The 21418-nt window shown below is 39.9% G+C and overlaps 1 protein-coding gene across 1 annotated transcript; it reads left to right on the top strand.

Moving 5' to 3' along the window:
• Window positions 1-5331: 5331 nt before the first annotated feature.
• Window positions 5332-20492, top strand: SLC5A12 (solute carrier family 5 member 12; the record flags this gene model as incomplete). The annotated part of the gene is made up of 15 exons (XM_082058091.1): window positions 5332-5688; window positions 7714-7779; window positions 8808-8859; window positions 10127-10194; window positions 11232-11386; window positions 12385-12525; window positions 13878-14007; window positions 14349-14437; window positions 15655-15767; window positions 16964-17031; window positions 17380-17466; window positions 18124-18302; window positions 18391-18494; window positions 18753-18874; window positions 20334-20492. The coding sequence occupies 15 exons, from the start codon at window positions 5332-5334 to the stop codon at window positions 20490-20492; spliced, it is 1890 nt and encodes a 629-aa protein (XP_081914217.1).
• Window positions 20493-21418: the final 926 nt, after the last annotated feature.

Consider the following 21418-nt stretch of genomic DNA (forward strand, 5'->3'; position numbering starts at 1 on the left):
ATCCGAGTAGTTATACAGTTCAAGAGAAGCTATTATCTTCACAGAAAAATACACAAGACCTTCTTTTAGTATGGTAATGTTGTGCTGTAATCTATATCAAGATGAAGGTATGAGTATATAAGGACAGTGAATTTTTATAGGCAGAAGAGGATGGAGAGATCTTTTTAAAGTATATTAAGAAGGAAAAGTGAAAGTGATACAATAAATAGATCAATCAAATAGAAGAATTATTAAAGATTATTGATCTCCAAGTCCTACTAAAAATGGTCTTCCGTTGATCTAGGTTTTCTATAATGTGGGAAAAGGTATGTTTTATAACACAAGTTCATTGAAATACATGAAATCTCTAATCTGGGGACAGACACCAGGCTAATTTAGTGTTAAACAGCTTCATTCCTCAGGAACTGCCTGAATTTCCCCTTTAGTAGGGTAAATGTGGCTAAGTGAAGGGTTGCAATCCTCAGCTTTATTCCAAGCAGGGATGCTCATTAAAGCTGCACAGGCCTCCTGTACAGACCAACAGCCATCCTGTTAAGTACACATCATCTTTCTATCCCCGAGCTTGCTGTGAAACTGTTTCCAAATGCTTCTTGCAGAATTTCTATTACTTATTAACAACTGAAGACCAACACAGATCACTTTGGTTTCCAGAGCTTTTAACAGCACAGAAATAATGAATAACACATTTTTTTTCATCCTTTTAAAGTGCACTTTGTGCTTCTTGGTTCTTAAATCACTTGCAGTGAGATCTCAGTTCCTTCTCCTTCCCAGTTGCTACATGCTTCCTGAAGTGCTTTTTGATCTGCATGTAATAAAAATAACTTAAAAAATTATTATGGAAGCTTCTCCTGAAACCCATGGACTTGCAGCATCAGCTGGGTATCAGAATGGAGCAAGTACGAGACACATCACAGGTAAAGGCACCCTGATGAGATAACTGGGGAGCACTCCAAACCAAGATGGGATGATCCCCAGCTGTTAAGGAGCATTCACCCCCTGTTTAACTGGAAAAGAGAGATGATCCAAAGAACAATCTTAGAACCACTACTGTTCTAGAGAGGACTTGTTTTGTTTCCCAGTCAAGTCAGCACTATCCACCTCACCACATCCACCCAGCTCCTACCTGTTACAGGAGCTATTGCGTGGGCTACACAGCTTATGGTCTTGACCACAATATCTGATAGTTTATTTTGACTGATATTTGGATAAAAACATCTTTCTACATCATATCTCCAGAGGTCCATTCCGACCCTAAGCATTCTGTGATCTGTGCCATGAATCATAACCCTGGGTTCCTGTATGCTATTTTTCCCTCTATAAAAAAAACCAAACCAAAACAACAACAACAACAAAAGTCACCACCACTACCACCACAAAGGACTGAAGGAGTGAAGTCAGACTGCTGCCCCACATGCTGAGGCACTGGAGGTTGGTTTGGGTCTTTGGGAATCTGTAGGCACACAGTAGAGAGGGACCTTCTTTCACCGCCCTGCTGTTTAGGAGGGGTAAATGATAACTGACATATGATTTTAATATATATTTTTTTTTCTTTTCCTGAGAATATCCACCTGAAATGCAGCTTTTCAAATTAGCACTTTCATTCAACGCAGCTCCCCAGCTCACTGTCTTTGCAGAAGGGAATCCAAATCTCCGTGCCAACCATGCATTTTTTTTTTCCTTAAGCAAACGTGCAAGCAGGTTTGTGAATAGCTCTGCAAACTTGGCATCCCAAGGTGCAAAACGAAGCAGACAGAAGCAGACGGATGGGATGAGACTTCCCCAACCTGCAGCCCCTGATGTGACCTGGTGCTGTAGGGAAGTGGATCCCACGGGAAGGACTTCATGTCCCCGGGGAATAATCTATTTTGAAACTATAAGCAATAGTTCCATTTCCCCACATTACTGGGTTATAATGATCTTTGCATAGATAAACAAACGTGTCTTTCTGAGGGAAGAGTAATCATTAAAGAGGAGCCTCTTAAGAAAAGACAAAGTCCACCATCAAGGGAAGATAATAACCTGTAAGTTTAACAGGGACTTCTGAATGATATACCTTTGATTTTCAGTGTATTTTGTGCTCCAGAAATTTACTTTTCCTCAACAGACTAGTTACTGTTTCTTTTTCAACCACCTAGTTAAATGCAACTTTAATCCTCCAGTGCCTATTTCTATGATTTTTTTCACGGCTCTGTATTGAAAAATATTGAGAGGGAAGTTGAAACATAATTCAATATCAGTATACAGTAAAACACTTGTCTACTACATATGAAGCCAGTTTATTCCCAGGCTTGATTCTGTTATCTGCATTATCAGGAGGAAAAAATATGTTTCAAATACTTCAGTACTGCGCAGGTATTTAATTGACAACCGCAATTTAAATGCTTTATAGTGAAAACAGAATATACTAAATATAGGAACTTTCTGGTCTAGGTGTTGGAAAAGAAGTGCTGAGAGAAAAATATGCAATATTAAGTTTTTATAATTGCTATTAAGAGAGTTGCTCTTTATGAGTACTATGCAAAATATGCACCCATGAGAAGATCTTAATTTTGAAAGTTAAATCGTGTGTATCTTATATGTACAGAACTAAGCATTTGGGGAGGAAAAAACCCCACTACCACAAAACCCCAAATGAACAAATAAGCCCCCCAAAACAACCCTCCCAAATGTAAAAATTAATGAATGAAACTAACAAAAAAACCCCCAAAGCTCCCAGACAAAACAAAACCCTAAACAAAACGAACAAACCCAAACAAAACAAAATCACACAGACACAAACCCCCAAACCAAACAAAAACAAGGAACAAAAATGACACAAGATCACCCCCCATCCCCCTGAAAAAATCCCACCAAAGCAGAGAAACGCCTGGCAAGTGAAAGTCACTGCTTTTTTTGAGAGCAGACACACCTAAAGATATTTGTTTGTTGCAAAAGAGAAACATTACGCAGCAATGGGGTTATACTTAGATAAACAAATTACTATGAGGCAGTCAGATGAGAATTTAGAGAGCATTTACGTATATTCTCTCACTTTGATTGATCCACAGCAACGCAAGCTGTTTTATTGCTCTCTCATCTGGTCCCTCCATCACGCAACCCACAGGTTACAGCTCACAAACCAGTGCTATGACAACCAATGGGCCTTTAATTGATATCCCCACTCTCAGAGAGGGCTGGATCATACCTCACAATGTGCACCTCACACTTTTTAAACCAAAAGTATTTCCACTATAAATGAAGCAGTGCCTTTTAATAAGTATCTTTAAAAAAAAAAAAAAAAAAAAAAAAAAATCACATTCTGCCACAGCAGAAGACATTTCAAGACATTTCAACCACTTTTACAGTGAAATCAACCATGAAAATTGCACAATCCCTACTGCACATGTGGACAGAAGAAGCCAGTTCCAGCCATAGGTTGTCTTGGATCTTCTTTGACTCTGTGTTACACAATGAATGTTGCTGTACATGTTCTCCTCTTTCTCCAGAGCAGATGAAAGGGAACAAGCAAGGCTTCAGGTCTGGACACCCACTAATTTGCAAGGTACGACTGACAACAGCAAAAACATCTCCATTTGCTGGTGACTTCAGAAGGAGACATGGGGATCCATCCCTAGCCAAGAGAATGCTGAAGAAAAGGACTTTCACAACATTAAAATCTACCACAAATCACTGTATCTCTTGATTGCCTCCAAAATGTGTCCTCCTTCCCCTCTACTCCGCCCTGGTGAGACCACATCTGGAATATTGTGTCCAGTTCTGGGCCCCTCAGTTCAAGAAGGACAGGGAACTGCTGGAGAGGGTCCAGCGTAGGGCAACGAAGATGATTAAGGGAGTGGAGCACCTCCCTTATGAAGAAAGGCTGAGGGAGCTGGGTCTCTTTAGTTTGGAGAAGAGGAGACTAAGGGGGGACCTTATTAATGTCTATAAATATATAAAGCGTGAGTGCCATGAGGATGGAGCCAGGCTCTTCTCGGTGGCAAACAATGATAGGACAAGGGGTAATGGGATCAAGCTGGAACACAAGAGGTTCCACTTAAATTTGAGAAGAAACTTCTTCTCAGTAAGGGTGACAGACACTGGAACAGGCTGCCCAGGGAGGTTGTGGAGTCTCCTTCTCTGGAGACATTCAAATCCGCCTGGACATGTTCCTGTGCGACCTCACCCAGGCGTTCCTGCTCCAGCAGGGGGATTGGACTAGATGATCTTTTGAGGTCCCTTCCAATCCCAAACATACTGTGATACCCTTCTTTCAGGGCTGTGACCACATACACAACCTCTTTGCACATGGTAATTCTTCAGGATGACAAGTCATTGTCTCCTTCTTTGGAAAATGTGTTGTTATGGTTTACACAGGGATAAAAAAAAATTTACTTATTAAAGAAAACTTAAAAAAAGAAGAAAAAGGAAGACCTCGTTAACTGAATTCAACAAAGACATAGTTAAGAAGAGTGTTGCTGTTGTCTAATGTGCTTCTCTTTGGCCTTGTCCTGCAAGTCTGCCCTAGTCATACATGGTTAAATAAAATAACCCACCTCTAGCACAAACCCATATAAGCTATAAGTAAACTTGCTGTTAGTGATCAGTGAAAAATTAGTTTTCTAACAGAAAGTCATCCTCAAACATAGTGTAGTACAAACTGTACTTCTCAACTGGAGATCCCCTGGGTCCCCAATCACACCAGTGCTGGGAAAGCACCACACCTACTTTTAGCCATTAAAGGCTCCAGTTCCTTAAGGCAGCCCTAACTTCCAGAAGGTTTATCAAGGAGCACGCTTAGAACATGGAAAGGCAATTCCAAATCCTATTGTTGATGTTCAAGTTTAGTTTTTAACCATATGAAGGAATTGCTCCTCTGAAAACAAACTCACTGGTGGGGTCATACAGCCCTACACTGAGCTCTCCATTTTGCTTGCCTTTATTTCTTTATCGCTTTCATTTTATTATTTAAAAATGCTGGGAGGTTAGAAAAGAGTCAGATCAAGTCAATGTGTCAGGCTAATGTTTAACTTTTAATTAAAACCTCAGAGATAAAAAGGGAGCGTACGACAGATTTCACAGCCAAGTGCTGTGTTGCAGCCTGCCTGACAGAAGCATCAGTAGCACCAGGGTCTAAGTGCCTTCAGTGCCTTAACTCATCCTTTGCTATTTTGTTTTTTTCAATCCTTAGAAATCAACCGGATTAAAAAAAAAGTCTCCTAGCTGAATAGTCTTTCTGTTTATTGTCATTGATGAGCTACAGACAAGCTTGAACTTAGCTGTCAAGTTAATCTGTTGACAGCAACAGCTCCAGAAAACCAGAATCCTCCACGAGATAATTGTCCATCTGGTGCCATGTCAAACTTTGTAGCTCCAGAAGTCAAAAAATTCGTGGCTTGGGACTATGTTGTTTTTGCAGGACTATTTCTAGTATGTGCTAGCATCGGAGTCTTTTTTGCAGTTAAAGAGAGGAAAAAGAAAACTTCCAAGGAATTTTTGGTGGGTGGTCGGCAGATGACATGTGGACCAATAGCTTTCTCTCTCACGTCAAGTTTCATGTCAGCAGTCACCGTTCTGGGGACACCCTCCGAAGTTTATCGCTACGGGGCATCCTTTGTTCTCTTCTTTCTTTCATATGCGCTTACCATCATTTTTACTGCTGAACTTTTTCTACCTATATTTTACAGATCTGGCGTTACAAGCGCTTATGAGGTAAGTAAAAATAATAATTAAAAAGACACTATACTAACATAAAAGTCAGTATCATGTATATAGATATTTCTAGAGAAAAATCTCTGAGAGAAGGCTTTCTACAGTGTTTAATAGAACAATTCTATTGATGCATTTAGTATTTTTAGTAACTGGTTGCATTAATTCAAACTAGTTATTTATATTGCATAAGTTGAAAGCACAAATTAGGGGTCAGAGCTCCTGTTATGCACATACAGCAGAGACAGGATGAGGGCTTACACACCAGCATAAAATTGTTAGACCTGGAACATATTTCAAGTGTATCCAAATGCTTTTTGGTCTTATAAGTAAATATTTCTTTCTGGCTTAGCAAGCAGGTTTTAATGACAGAGTTTAAGAAAAAAAGAATCAGTAGAATCCAATTCCAGCTTGGTCCAGATCTGTCAATTTGGTCCAATTGTCTGTGGAAACAGACTATTTAATACCTAAAAAGCTGAGGGGGGAAGGATAAGGAGGAAGAAGATAGCACATCTCTCTCAAAAAAATGAATGAGGGCTGGGGTACAAACCCATGTATTCTCTAGGAAATGAAACCAGTGGCCTCTGAATTTTCTGGAGGTTTTGCCTGGTATTTCTCCTGCAACACATTATTTTCTTCATGTGACAGTTTAGCATTTAAAAAAGCCCCCAAACCCCAATAAAAATTAGTAAACCTTGTGATGTTATTCCTGGGAGCACAGTGTGCTGCCCTTGTCATCCACACGCCCAAAAAACACCTTCTGAACATTTGGGAATATCCTTTTAGTCACTTTAATTGACTGCTGTAGATTTGGTCTCTCCTGTTTGTGGGCAGTTTCAAATATGGAAGAACTGGATAAAGAAAGGTTAGTTCCTGGGAAGGGAAAGGCTGCTCATGTTCTCTCAGCACAAACCCAAGGAGGGGTCTTGGTTAAATAGACAAACAAGGCTTTGGTATCTGGAAATGTTTCAGTTACAGGTTGGAAAAAATTAAAATGAAGTATCTATGCACATTGCCAGAACTAACTGCATTTTCTAGCTGGTTTTGATACAAGATCAGATAATGAATTATGTCTCTCATCTGAACTACTGAAGGTGTCACTGTAGTCAGACAGTCCCTTCAAGCATACTGGAAAAATGACTCTGTTGCCTACCATAATTAATTTCAGAAACAAGTGAAGTTACATAAACTAGCTATTTATTCATATGTCAGACTGTGTGGCTTAAGATGCAAGAGACAGAAGAAACTGCTTTGGAAACAGTGACTTGCAAAAGAGAGAAGATTTGAACAGCCTGTGCCTGGCATCTGCTGGGGAACACCTGGGACTATGGCCCAGGGAGGGACCAGCCCACCTGAGGTTGCCATGGGGTTAGTGATGCAGGTTTAACTTTTATTGTCACTCCACAGAGAGTCTCAGGCTTAAAATCTGGGCTTTTGGGGATCTACTAGCCTCCACAGTTGTGTGGTAGTGGGGAACACCTCTCTACATCCACCTGGAAGAACCCCACTTACCACTCCATATTGATGACATCCAGATTTGGTTTTAGGTTGAGACAGTGCAAGTGAGAAAGCCAGATTAGCTCAAGCACTGTGAAAGCCTCTATGTTACTGCTTCTCCATCTGCTCCACCACTGCTTTTGTCACTAAGGGAGTCAAACTAAGTTATTTCTCCTAGAGACGACCTCAAGTTTTCTCTTCATATAGTTGAAACATACTTTCATTTGAAGTTTACATTTCTTTTCCTTCTGGCCCCTGGGCTTTTTCAGTTATTCCCAATACAAAGCAGATACCAAACACTGTAACCCAATATATAGTCTCAAATACATGCAACCGATTAGAAGATTTCTTAAATGTAATTATTACTACATGTAATAACTATCATGCTCTCCTGCTCATTACTCATAGCAATTGTGCCACTTGCCAGTAATTTTGCTTGCATAGCAAGCTGTGGCTCAGGGTAAACAGAAGGTTAATAACTGTGTCACAGATGTAACATATACAATTTACTGAGATTTCTCTTTTTCCTAGTATCTGGAGTTAAGATTTAACAAGATTGTCCGCCTGGCTGCAACATTGATTTACATTCTGCAGACGGTAAGAAGACATTGACTCTTTGCTTATGCTAATTCCACCCAACATTTATTTTGACAGACTAGTCTCACACTGCGCATTTTTTCTTTTTACAAGGAGAGATTTTAATGCGCACTCTTTTTTCCTTAATTTTTTCACTTAGACTATGAATGTTAAGAAGAAAGAATGGTTGCTTTCCTACCCTTCTAGCTTTCTCCTGTTTAGGATTAAAAATATCATTTTTGTTGTCTTTGACACTTGGATGTTGTGCTGAACTCCCATAGCTTCTCAGATTCTTGGTCTCATTATGTTCCCTTGAAGTCTTTTCCAAGTGAGTGGATTTGGTCTTTCATGAGAAGCTGTACTGGGTAATTTAGTTCACCAGTTACCCGTTTATGACACTGGAGTGAAGCTCTCCCATATGAAAGCTGTTGCATGTGGCATCTCCTGGAGGAATCCCCAGGTAGTTCCAGCCTTATGATGGTCTCAGAAGGAGCCATCTCATAATATTACGTTAGTTATGTATTTGATGGACAATGGGATTTGATGGGATATTAAAAGACATTTCTTTCTAAATTAATTCCATTTTATTAATTCCAAAACCTTTAGCAATAGATTTTCATGCTTATTGACTTCCAGGCTTTGTTTCTCAGTTCATCAGAACACGCACGTGAAGGGCATCGAGTCAGTTACTGCGAAAGGGATTGAGTGGAACAAGGGAAGCTTAATTTCCAATATCAGTCCAAGTTATCTCTGCATCGCTGTTTGTGTCTTCCTCAGACCTCCTCTTTGCATTTGATTAGGATATTTTTGTCATCTTATCAATGGGTCAAATAAGTAATATCAAAGGAGATAATGGTCCTTCCATTAGAAAATAATTAAATCAAATATTTTTGTTCGTAAATGCTGAAACAGAAAGCTATGTACAATGCAAGCTGATCTACAGAAACCTCTAGATCTGGTATTTTCCTCTGAATCTCACTCTAAATAGAAGCTTTAATCCTGAGCATTCACGTATGTGTACTTTTTTTCATGAACTTTTTCTCCTTCAGATCCTTTACACGGGGATAGTGGTTTATGCTCCATCACTGGCACTCAACCAAGGTGAGTTCACATGCTACCCCAAATAACCACGCCAGAAGACAAACAGATTAAAAGAAGTGGAGGAAAAAGATACAGAATTCTAAAAAAAAATTAAATACATCCCTCAGGAGCTCTCTAAGAAGACTTTTGCCTGCACCTCATAGCTCTGCATTTATGGCTCCCCAGATCTTACAAGTACATTAGCAGGAGCCCCGTGTTTGCTCTTCTGCTCTCCTTTGCACTCAGTAACCACTCGAACAGGATAGCAATGAACAATTTCTCAACAGGCTGGCAAAGTTCACAGTACAAGCTGATGATCCAAGACCATAACCTGTACTTTGATTCCCCCCTCTTCCCCGTGTTCATGTTCCCATGGCCATAACTCCATTCCCATAGCTGAATGCTGTGCTGTTTTCCACACACTTCTTTAATTAATCTTTACAAACCAGGCTTGCAGGATCCATCACAAGTTGTGCGATTTGCAATTCTACTGCCGTAGGGGATAAGGAAGCACCATGACCCAACACCTGATTTCACCAAAGCAACTGTGAAGAGATTGGAAGGATCTTCTCTTTGTTTGTCATCTGGGTTGTATCCAGTTTGTCCAACTCCACCTCTCACATGGTGCCAAGCTTCCCTCCTATAGGGCTCAACTGAATTTTATGTGATGGTTCACGTAGGTTACTAGGCCATATTAACTTTGCTAGTAACAGAATATTTGCAAACAGATTTGCCCTCACAAAACATGCCCAGTGGGAGAGAATTCAATATAACATAACCCAAAATTTGTACATCTTGTGTGAAGTAACTTTATGAAGTAAAATGAACATGAAAAATTGTTTTAATGCAGTACATTTTAGCATTAAACTGCTCCTAGTTGAATGGAATGGAATTCAGTTTAGGGTTGAGCTTTTTCCCTTGGGATTCTTTGGAGATCTGTGAAGAACTTGATTTCTCAAGAGAAAATTCTGGACTAAGAACAGAAGGAAAGTAGTGCTTATAAACCTGTTTTCCATAGGAATGATTGTTTTGCTTTGTGCAATTATTCTTCCTAAGCATTACTTTTGCAAGCTTGAAAGTTACCTAAGTCCAACTCGCAAGAAAACAACAGCACCAAACAGTATCCAGTAGTGTTAAGAAACCTGAACAACCCAGAAAAGCTCCTCATAGACACAAAAGATAAAAATTAGTAATTACTCTCATCCTTCTAAGGGTCATAGCTTTTCTGTTAGCATCCAGATAACCTACCTCCATTTCGCTAACCATTTGGTTTTCTTCGGTTTCACAGTCACTGGATTTGATCTCTGGGGCTCTGTAGCTGCAACAGGAATTGTCTGCACTTTCTATTGCACTCTGGTACGTAACAGGCACAACCAAACAGCTGGAACACACTGTCAATTCAACCATCCTTTATACATGACAGATTATTGCAGATGCGCCGCTTCCAGATACAGTCCAAGCGATTGAAGTTTAAAGTAGTAGAATATAAAGATAAATTTATTTTAGGCTCTGTGGTACAAGTAAACCTATTTGGAGAAAAAAAAAAAATCCTCTCAAATCCTCTCCTGTGTGTCCCATGGTTTAAACCAGACAGCATGAGACAGAGTCCAGATAAGGAGGCGATAACCCTCCCCTGCCATACTAAATGTTTTGAGAAGATGACTCTTCTTATCTTTTACAAGTTATAGACTCAAAAACACTGTAATGAAAAATGTGCCTCCCAGCTCAAGAACAGAGTGATAAAACTTAGGAAGGGCGATCAAGAGGTCATAGAGAACTTTGCTTCTGAGGGGAAGCAACACAAGACCCCATGTCATAAAAAACTAACATCACAGTGGAAGTGGCAGAGCCCTGTCTCTCAGGACACAACCCAACTTCTGTCATCACCATCACTGATGAATTTCATCAATATTTCAGTTCGCCCTTGTTGAAAACACTTATTGTGCTGCTTCAGCACAGTTTTGATCAAATATTAAAGTAGCTGTAGAAGATGAACTTCAAATTTTCTGGTGTGATTTTTCTGTTTTAGGCTAATTGTGGACCACGGGGCTCTGAGAGGTGTACACAGTGCTATGGGAAGTAAAAATATAGGCCAGCTTGTATTCCCTAAGCTTTTCTTCCCCACCACGTTCTATTCTTCAAATGCTTATAAAGAAAGCAGAAAAAAAAATTAAAATAACTGGAGGTCAAATATTCTTAGAGGACTCCGGACAAACCATGCAGGCTTTGTGTCATTTTCTGACCTGTAAAAATACAACCTTCATGAGAAAATACAAAATTTAATTTCTAGATGCTGTACATACAGCTCATAAGCTCCTGAACTAAAGGGTCTTTCTAACTTTTGCTGTACTTGAACAACAGGTAAGAATGTGAGAGCATCCTGTTTGTTTTAGGGAGGATTGAAAGCCGTTGTCTGGACAGACGCATTTCAAATGATTGTCCTGGTGGCTGGCTTCGTGGCGGTTTTGATTCGAGGAACTACTCTGAACGGTGGATTGGTCAAGATCTGGGAAGTTGCCTATGAAGGATCGCGGCTAAACGTAATTGAGTAAGAAACAAATGGCGCAAACCTTTTCTTTTTGTATATTTAGTGTTTAGAACCCTACCTTCACTTAGACAAAAATACTCAGGCTTATTATTTTACTACCAGTGAACAACCTCAGTGACTCAAAGAAGTCTATTCCCTAGTTCTTCAGTTCTTGGAACACAGCTGATCTTCCAGGAGAGCTTAACTCCTCTTTCTGTCACCCTCTTTGAAGAAATCAAAGCTTTCCCATTTTACTTTACGTAGCTACAAACACAGCCTAATTGCTCCTTCCAATTGTATATATCTTTTCTGTTCATAAAACTGAAACTTCATTTTAAGTACGAGCCAGCAATGGTGCACTGGGATAGCAAGCTGACCTTCCTTTGGCTGTTCGTGGCATTGACTGGAAATTTCATTGATCAGGGCAAGTCAGGAACAGAACATAGCAGCAAGGTCAAATGTTATTTGCTATACAAGTCAAGATTAGCAGGATTGCAAAGATGACAGATACAAGATGTACTTGTGCTGGTTAGAATTACTGAGTAATGAAATTGCATTGTTAAAAAAAAAGTTAACACTGCAGGTGAAGCAATTTCTGATAAAAGAAAATAGCACATCATGATGATATAACTGAGAGTCCGGAGGATTTTTAGAGTTTAGTAAGTGGCTTTGTTCCTTCCAGAGGACGAGGTCCCAGGCAGGATGGCTTGCAGGTCTGTTGCTGCAATATGACACAGATCTGAAATCTGAGCATTAAAAAAAGCCTTATAAACACGGTTTATCTCAATTAAATGGTCCTCTGACCAAGTCTGCATGATATATGCTTATCCTGACTTGATAGCAACGTGTTCCAATACAAAAGTAAAAACCACTTCCAAATCTAAACACATTAAATGTTGCTGTGCTGGAAAATGGCATTACCAATGAAGTACTCCTGATGCTGATTAAACAGCTGTGTCTTGCTAAATAAACGTCTGTTTAAGTAAGTGAACTGAATCACTTCTCTTTCTCTTTTCTAGCTTTGACATAGATCCTTTGAGACGACACACCTTCTGGACAATTGTTATTGGGGGAACATTTACATGGCTGGGGCTCTATGGGGTTAATCAGTCCACAATACAGAGATGCATTTCTTGCAAGTCAGAAAAGCATGCTAAACTGTAAGTCACTTGTCATTAGCCTATTCTAGCAATCAAAAAAACCATGACATGAAATTCTATTAACAGCTTGTTCGTTATGTTAAATATTGGGATCCCATTGGGTGGTAGTAAGCTAATTTTGTGCTGAAGGTCTTACTTCCTCTGGCCCTAAATGACACAAGCAAATAAAGAAAGAAATATGAGGAGCTGTCTAACTCTTGCAGTTTATTCATTTGGGGGCAGACTGCCAAACTAATCTTCAGAAGCAGAGCATGGAAAAGATGCCCACACAGAAGTTGTGCTACCCACATCTTTATTTGAAATATGTATTGTGTTATTGGAATTGTGTTTATGTTTTATTTTATTAAAAGTGGCTATTGATTTAATGGGGTACTATAGTACAAGTCATGATCTAAACAAAATGAGATAAAAAATAAGTTATTAAAATTCTAAAGAATATAGTATATATGCTATAAGAATAATTAGAATCAATGGCAAAGAACCAAATTAAACTTCACAATATAGACAGTCAACTATCTTCCTCAAGTTCAGCATCACTATGTGCATAGCTAGATACATTTTACAAAACAAGATTTTTTTTTTCATAAGCTTAGCACTAGTTGCTTGCCCACTTGGCTAAAGCATGAAAGTGGTATCCTTTTCCTTCTTCAGTTATCTTTTTTGCTAGCTGCAATCATGCTCATTTTAATTAGGGTCACGATAGATTGTATGAATTTACCCTGTTGAAAATGTTTGAAAGTGACAATACAGCACAGCTCTGAGCTGTCACTAGCAAAAGACCTTGTGTGAGGTGACGTCCAAACACAACATAGGCTCTACAAAATGCGGCATCTCTCAGGAATGACGGGATTACCAAACCGCAGCCACACAACCTTCTCAGCCCACATTGTCAGCCACATCCATTTCATGGACTGGTGAAAAAAAACCCAAAACGATTGCGTTACTTTGCAATGGTGGCATTGCAACCATGATGGAATCCATGCAAAATAATACTGTGTGGCACAAAGGGAGAATAGCAACAACAACAAACACACAAAAATCTGCTCTTACAGGGGACAGACCCGGCTCTCAGCGCAGCCTGTTCCGTCTACAAGTTACTGGTCTTAGATCCATCTCTTCCAGCTGTATGGAGTTACCTAGAACCTTTCCCTAGAGCATAAAAAGGCTGTATTTTTTTAATGCTTTTAAAATCAGTATTACACACAATTTCTAGTCCTGTTGATCGATGCCTTTAAGAGATTTTATAGCTAACTTTGATTAGGGTGTCTCTCTAAAAAGTTAGAAATAACTAACTGGTAACAACTTTTCTATATTTATCTTGTATTAAATAGAGTTTCTCTCCTTTGTCCTAGTGCACTTTACCTGAATTTATTGGGACTTTGGGTAGTCCTGGTGTGTGCAGTATTTTGTGGTTTGGTGATGTACTCTCACTACAAGGGTTGTGACCCTTGGACTGCTGCCTTCATTTCAGCACCTGACCAGGTACAGATATCCGTTATCATAATTAGAAGCTGCTTTGGTTCCAGATGTAGCACTTATGGAGTCAGATTAAGTTTTGTGGGATGCTTTATGTCCTTTCAGTGCTCAAGCACTAAAGCGGTTGCCAAATCAGGACTAAAATATATCTATTCTGGCACTCCTGCAGCGTTAATCTGATTGAGCACTTTTGCCAAATGACATCCCCTTTGCTCAAAATCTGACACCTCGTTAGCTGGAACAAACCCAGAATTCAGCAACATGCTCAGAAGCAGCTATTTCTCCTCCATTATCTGTGAAAATCTTAACTAATTGCTTGTGTTGCTCTTGTGCTCCTTCTACCCCAGCTCATGCCATATTTTGTTATGGACATTTTTTCTTCGATGCCAGGAGTTCCGGGACTGTTTGTCACATGTGCATTCAGTGGAACATTAAGGTTTGTGAATCTGAAATGACTTTTTAGCCGCGTACCATCAACTTCTTCAGGACCCAGAAGGAGCTCAAAACATGAAACCCTAAGAAAAGCTCAGCTGTGTTTCTTAGCATATTCTAGGAAGCAGCAGTAGTGCTTTGCCGAGTTACATCATATTTATGCCAAAGTCCAGCTCCACTTCTCCAGTATCTTTTTATCTCAAATGCATTTTAAAATAACATTATCAACACAGAGAAAAGAGTAGAAAAACTGAGCTCAGCTTCCTGAAATACCTTTGTCGCTACTCATGGTGAAATTGCCTTTACTTAGCCTGACTGACACAATATCATAGTTAAGGATAGGGAGCTTTTCAGCGAGCTTATCTGCAAATGAAACAGAATTAGACTAGGAACAGAGATGACTGCTCAGAGGAGTTTTAGAAACTGTGGGTTCTTCAGAGGGTGTACCATGTTATTGGGGTTTCTACCCTCTATAAGCCAAACACCAATACTTCACAGGCCATTAGAAAAAGAATCAAGTTCACAGGGACATTATTAAAACATCATAGATTCCATCTCAAACAGGCTGCTTCTAAAGACTCTTCTCTGTAGAAAAAGAGCTATCAAAAAAGGGGGGGGTGGAAATACCAAAACCAACAACAAAAAAATCCCACATATAAGGCATTAGCTGCTCCTGGCAGGAGACTAAGAGAACAGAGTAAAGGACACTGGGTACAAAATACTGCGCTGTAGGTATTGCCACTGCCATGCTGTTGCAACAAATTCACAGGTATCATATGGATGAAACATGGGCTCATTTCTCTAGCTAAGAGGGTCAGCATATTCCTATTCCATATTTTTCAGTTATGAGAGAAAACAGAACAGGCATTCTGTGGAGGAAGAGGGTTTTACTAGTGGTCATTGCACATCCTTTGACTTGCAAAGGAGTAATATCTTTATTCTGGAACATTTCTGTATGTTGAAGGTCTTTGCAGCTTGGTAAACTGAAGGATCAATTAGGATGAGTTTCTATCTTGTTCTGTGTCAACAGGAAGCAGGGCTGCTATTGATCACAGAGGGACAGAAACCTTACCAGTATCAGCAATGTACCTGAAAAATACTCATCAAGAACTGTACATTTTATACTAGTGCTGAACAAGAATAAGCCTTTCACTACAAGTACAACTTTATTTCAGATTATATTGCTTCCTATTTACTTAACATTCTTCTCCCTTTCCACAGCACGGTAGCTGCCAGCATTAATGCTTTAGCAACTGTTACCTTCGAAGACTTGGTCAAGAAAGGTTTCCCAAACCTCTCTGACAAGATGAGCACATGGATCAGCAAAGGCTTGTGTAAGTACCACAGATGGGATCTATTTGTTTAATGGTAAATGTTTCCATACCTCCAGTTGCTATTACTACAGAAGAAAATAAGACAGTATTTTATGTACTCGGAGCCTTGAGAGATTCTCAATTGACTCTGAGAGCAGTTCTGTAAGCAGCAAAGAGCACTGTCTAGAAAATCTGCTTCAGAAACATACTCGAGCTTCAGAAACCTCCACAGGAGCATAACCGTGTACAAACTTTCAGGATGGACGTCAGCATGATCCATCAGCAAAATTAAGCATGTGCACTACTCAAAACCCTTTGAAAAGTTTTGTCTACTGAAAATACTGGGCAACACCCTGGGATGTTCTTTACAAAACATAAAGACTATCAACGTAGTTATTAAGACATTACTCCATGGTAGTATTACTAAATATTACTATTTTATAGTAGTACAACAGGACATTTATTTTAGAACTTAGAACATTGCATAAGGAAGTTATTCATTTTTCAGAAAAAAAATTAAAGACGACATGAAAAATAGATTTTCAAAGCATCAAGCTTTCAAAGTGCTTTGAATTTTTAAGATATTTTTTACAAGTATCTCAGTAATATCATAACCCTTTTATAAGTATTGTTATAATATCATAACCATTTGTTGATGTTGGCAAAGATCACAGAGGATAAAAAACGCAGCACTTTTGCTGCATCTGTAACTATGTCCAACCTTCTCTGTTCCTGCTTTTCCACTTACTTAATTTTTGCACTCAGGACCTAGAAATATCATTTTTGCCTCTGAAACCAAGGTGTGCTAGCACAGAAGATGAGTTTTGGTTGGCTTTCCTCAAGACTACTACATTTTTTCTTCCACAAAGTTAAAACTAGTGTCAAAGGAAGAAAGCCACGTTGTTTGTCATTTCTCAATTCATGTATTAGATTATTTTAGGAGCATTACTTAAAGGCAACAGAAATTGAAACATTTCTACATGAGGCATAGCTTCTAAATTAATTTCACTGCTAAGTTCTGCTTCATAAGAAAAATCAACCAACCTAAAACACAACAAGTCTTCACACAAGACACTGCTGGGTGATAAATAGCCCTCTTTAAACATCAAAGCCCAAAGTGCAAATTCCTTCGTGCTGCCTGGTCACTTCTGACAGTCGACGAATTAGAAATCACCCACTAACCCATGCTGACAACCTCACCACCTGATCTTTTCCAGGTATATTATATGGTGTCCTGTGCACTTCAATGGCTGCAGCAGCATCGCTGCTGGGAGGAGTTGTACAGGTATCTCATGCTTCAGAAATACAATGAACTAACCGTGAATGAAAAGAAGTACAATGAACTGAATAATGCTGACATCCCCGAGGACTGCTAGATTACCTGAACATTTTCTGTGGACACTGTGCTGAGAGGAATAACTAGGAAAAAAAAAAATCACAAATCCCACAACTCCTTCACTATTTACTCACTGCTGGGAAGTGATACCAAGTGTGATTCTTTCTTTAATTGTGCACTGAAATCACTGTTGGTCCCTTCTCCCCCACCATTTTCCACCAAAAATTACAAACCAAAACCAGACCTGTGCATGGTCCCTCCAGTTGCTGCATTAAGCTCCTGTCTCTGCACCCACAGGCTTCTCTCTCCATCCACGGCATGTGTGGGGGGCCCATGCTGGGACTATTTACCCTGGGAATTGTGTTTCCTTGTGCTAACTGGCAGGTAAGAAAATAAATATTTATCTAAAATAAGATCTCAGTGTTGATTGGTTAAAACTCCATCCTAAAAATTGTCTTGTTTTTTTTTTTTTAGATTTAGTCTCTGGGCTGCTTTTCAGATTTAGAGAACGAGGAGCCCAAAATCTGTTTAGAGGTCCCTTTTCAATGTCTGAATTTATCCCACTTCAATTTAACTCTACCCAACTGTGGAGTAATTGGTGATTAGATCCACATGGTGGATTTTTTAAAAATTACTTTTATTTCTGAGTTTCCTCTCTTTCATTAAAAACAAAAACATATTCAATAGTCGCCCCAGCCTATCTTCACCTTGGGATGCATAGAACGATTTCAATCGCTCTGCCTTTGCTAACTCAGGTGAAACACAGTGTGAGCTCATTTCATATTGCCCTACGAGCCGTCCCATCACATTTACCCAGAAGTAAAACTAAACCCTGTATTGCAGTTTTGATTGTCACAGTTTTGCTTCAACTTTTATTACTAGAGGGCTATAAATCACCATGTTTTATGCCTCAGTTGAGAGAGAACAGAACTGATTTACACTGTAACCAGCTGCCGCTTATTCCTACTATAATAAATCCATGTTTGCAGAGAAGCACTTCCCATGCATCACCTTTAACATTATCTTTCTATCTCTACCAAGGGTGCTATCGGAGGCCTCTTAGCTGGAATCACCTTGGCTTTTTGGGCTGGTACCGGCTCTTTCGTTTACCCTGCACCACCGACAAAGTCCGTCCCTCTACAATTGTCCACTCTCAACTGCACGCTGGCAAACAGCACCGAGGTGCTGATGACGGCAGCTCCCACAGCAATTCCAGACAGGTATTTTGCTGGCACAGTAAATAGACACCCTGAACATGCCTATTGGTCACCACCGGCTGCTTCTTCCCTTTTTGTCACCTCTTCACAGGCCTTTTCTGGCAGATACCTGGTACTCCATGTCCTACCTGTACTTCAGTGCCATCAGCTGCCTAGGCTGTGTCATCACAGGGCTGTTGATAAGCTTAATAACAGGTTGGTATCCAATATATCTATAATTTTATATATATATATATATATATATATATACACACATATATATATATATGCTTTTGCACAAGAATCTGACTCAGTTGTTAAAAAAGCTTTAAAAAAGGTCCAGCAAGCAGCTCATGAGAAACTCAGGAGAGGGCAGTGGGCTCTGATCCCGCACCCTTCACTTCATGATCTAAGGATCCCAAGCCTCACACCAAGCTTTCCATAGACTCAAGCATCATTATTTTCTCCTTTCAGGACCTCATAAGGGAGAAGATATCCCACCAGTGTTAATTAAGCCAGTCTGCAACCCATTTTGCTTTTGGTCTGAAAGACTCAAAACTTTATTCTGGTGTGGTGTGCGGCATGACAGCCCAGAGGTGAGTACCTGAACCCACCTGTGACCCAGGAAAGGTGGGTGTTATGTACACATAGGTGTGCAGGGCACGTGTCACGCAGGACCAGACCAGCTTCCAGCAATTGCTTTTTGAAGTTATGCAAGGGATGCTGCGTAGGCACCGCAGACTGGAAATGAGATCAACCGAACCCTCCTGCCAAGCCTTAGTCAGAAATAGGTGACCGATTCCCTGTTTGCACAGCACATGGGGATGCAAGGTCTTCAGAGACAAACAGCCCTCGGGACAACCAGCAGCTGTGAAATGGGGGCTGACCTCCCTCTCCCTGCCCTTCCTGAAGACAAAACCACACTTTACACCCTGGAGAGGAGTTCATGGAGCTACCGCCTCCTCCCACCAAGCAAACAGAGAAAGACTTTAGAACTCACGTGTCCACAAAGCTCTCCTTCCAATGCCATCCCCACCTCCAGACCCAGCAGAGCTGCTTCTCTCCAGAGCTTCTCCTCTCCACTGCTGGCCCATCATGCAGAGCTGCAACTACCAACACCTGGGCTACTCCTGCCCACCTCTTCCTCCTCCTCCACAGAAACAGGACCAGCTTTCCCCCAGGTGTCTCAGCTCGTTAACAAGCCATAAAGAACCAGCACCTCATCTACTTGCACTGTTGTAACGGTTTGCAGAGAAACAACATTACTTCAGCTTAGCAGAATGTGCTAGGTTTATAAAAGGGGCATAAAGCAATATATGTATGTTCTCAGCTCCTTTAGAGTAGTCTTTGGATACTTTTAAATCTTGGAAGAAATCTTTCAGCTGCAAGGCTCACAATATTTGGCAGTAACATAGAGGTTGCCCTTCCACCCAGCTTGCATTAAATTTGACATCAAAGTTAATGATCTAATTTGAGAGCAGCTGTGGCTCTAGATTTGCTTCAGCTGGTTAGCTCAGCTTTTAGGTGCTTGATGCAGACTGATCTACAACTTTTCTGGGAAAAAAAAATAATCTCAGTAAAAGCAGCAAAAATAAAATAAAAGTCACATATGCATTTAAATCTTTGTATTTGCTTGAAATGTGGAATAACAACATTAATCAAGTAGTTTCAGTATAAAACCACATAGGCCAGACAAAAAAACAATCCACTGAAATGTAGATAAATATCCAAATGAAAGAACAAATTTAAGTGACTGTAAATGCACCAAGGGCACAATTCAGAACTTTTACATGAACAGGAGAGTTTGAGAAGTTGTTTGTGTTGCTTTTGCCAAAGCAACATGAGAGAATGAGAAAATCAGTGGTTATGTATGGAAAGGACATACTAAATTGTGCCTCTTTGTAGGTCCCAGAGTCATTTAATGTAGTGAAGTAAGGTTTATAAGAAAGGAGGTCAAAATTTCAAAATGCAACATGATACCCTCTAAACAAGGGAAAATAAAAAAGAGCAGTGAATACAGGTTTCAAACTAACTAACTTTCTTTTTTTTTTTCAGGTGGACTTTGAAAAAAATCTGCCTAAAATTATTGCAAATGAAGCAGGATCAGATGACACCTTCAAGAATAATATCACCAAAGAAAACAAACGCCATTTCCCTGGTTACAATCCTGAGGAAAAATCCTATACTAATATGAGCAGAGAAACTCGCCTCTAGAAGCTGAGAGACATGAAACATTTAATCAAACTTTATTTCTCCGGCTTCGGAAATGAGGAGCTGTTTTATTGCATTTACCACCTTGTAGGTGACCAGCAGGGAACAACTGCTCTCTATAGCAATAAAGGCCAGATTTTTTATTTATGAATTTCATGACAGACCTGGGAAATCATCGGACAAGGGGGTTTTGGCAGCACTGCTATTTCAGAAGGAGTGTTTCATGAATCTGGAAGCTGCTGCTCAGGAGTAGCCGCAACACATCTCTATCACATGCTCTGTCCATTAACTACTCATTGAAGGGGGATGTGCAAAGGTGAATTTGAGATAAAGTAAGATTTTAGAGAAGTTTCTGAGGTCTCTCACTCAGGTGAGACTCTGAAGTGTCCTCTGATGGAGGGAGCCTGGGCAGAGGAGAAGGTCAGGCTGAGCCAGTTTCTGCTTATTCCTCAGTATCACAAAAAGCCTCCTCACAGGAAAGTTGTATGGACCAGACTGGTCTTTTAGTGACAGAGTTAATCGTGTTTTCTTCCACTGTGGGACTCAGGTTTCTTTATAATGTCTTATTGTAAGAGCTATAGGAGAGTGTAACAAATTTTACTTCAAATTCAGGAGAATTCTTTATCCATGTTAGCCTTGGAAAGATCCTCTCAGCTCAAAAAGTTCCACCTACTACATTTATGCAATAAAAGAAATAAAATAACATTTAATGAAGATGCTTCCTAATTGATAATCCATGCTGAATTTTGGAACAAGGCACATGGTTAGGCAAAATAACCTGTCCAGTAGAATGTCTTGGAACCTTGTGTACCTAGTCCACAAAGTGCTCTGTTTCAGTGAAACACACTTTCTTGAAAACTTGCCTGATGCAAAGCAAACTCAACAGACCAACTCTCACCTTGATAAACTTCCGGGGGTTGTTTTTTTGG

The sequence above is a fragment of the Streptopelia decaocto genome (genome assembly GCF_964273445.1).
Source record: "Streptopelia decaocto genome assembly, chromosome: 7".
NCBI classification, from domain to species: Eukaryota; Metazoa; Chordata; class Aves; order Columbiformes; family Columbidae; genus Streptopelia; species Streptopelia decaocto.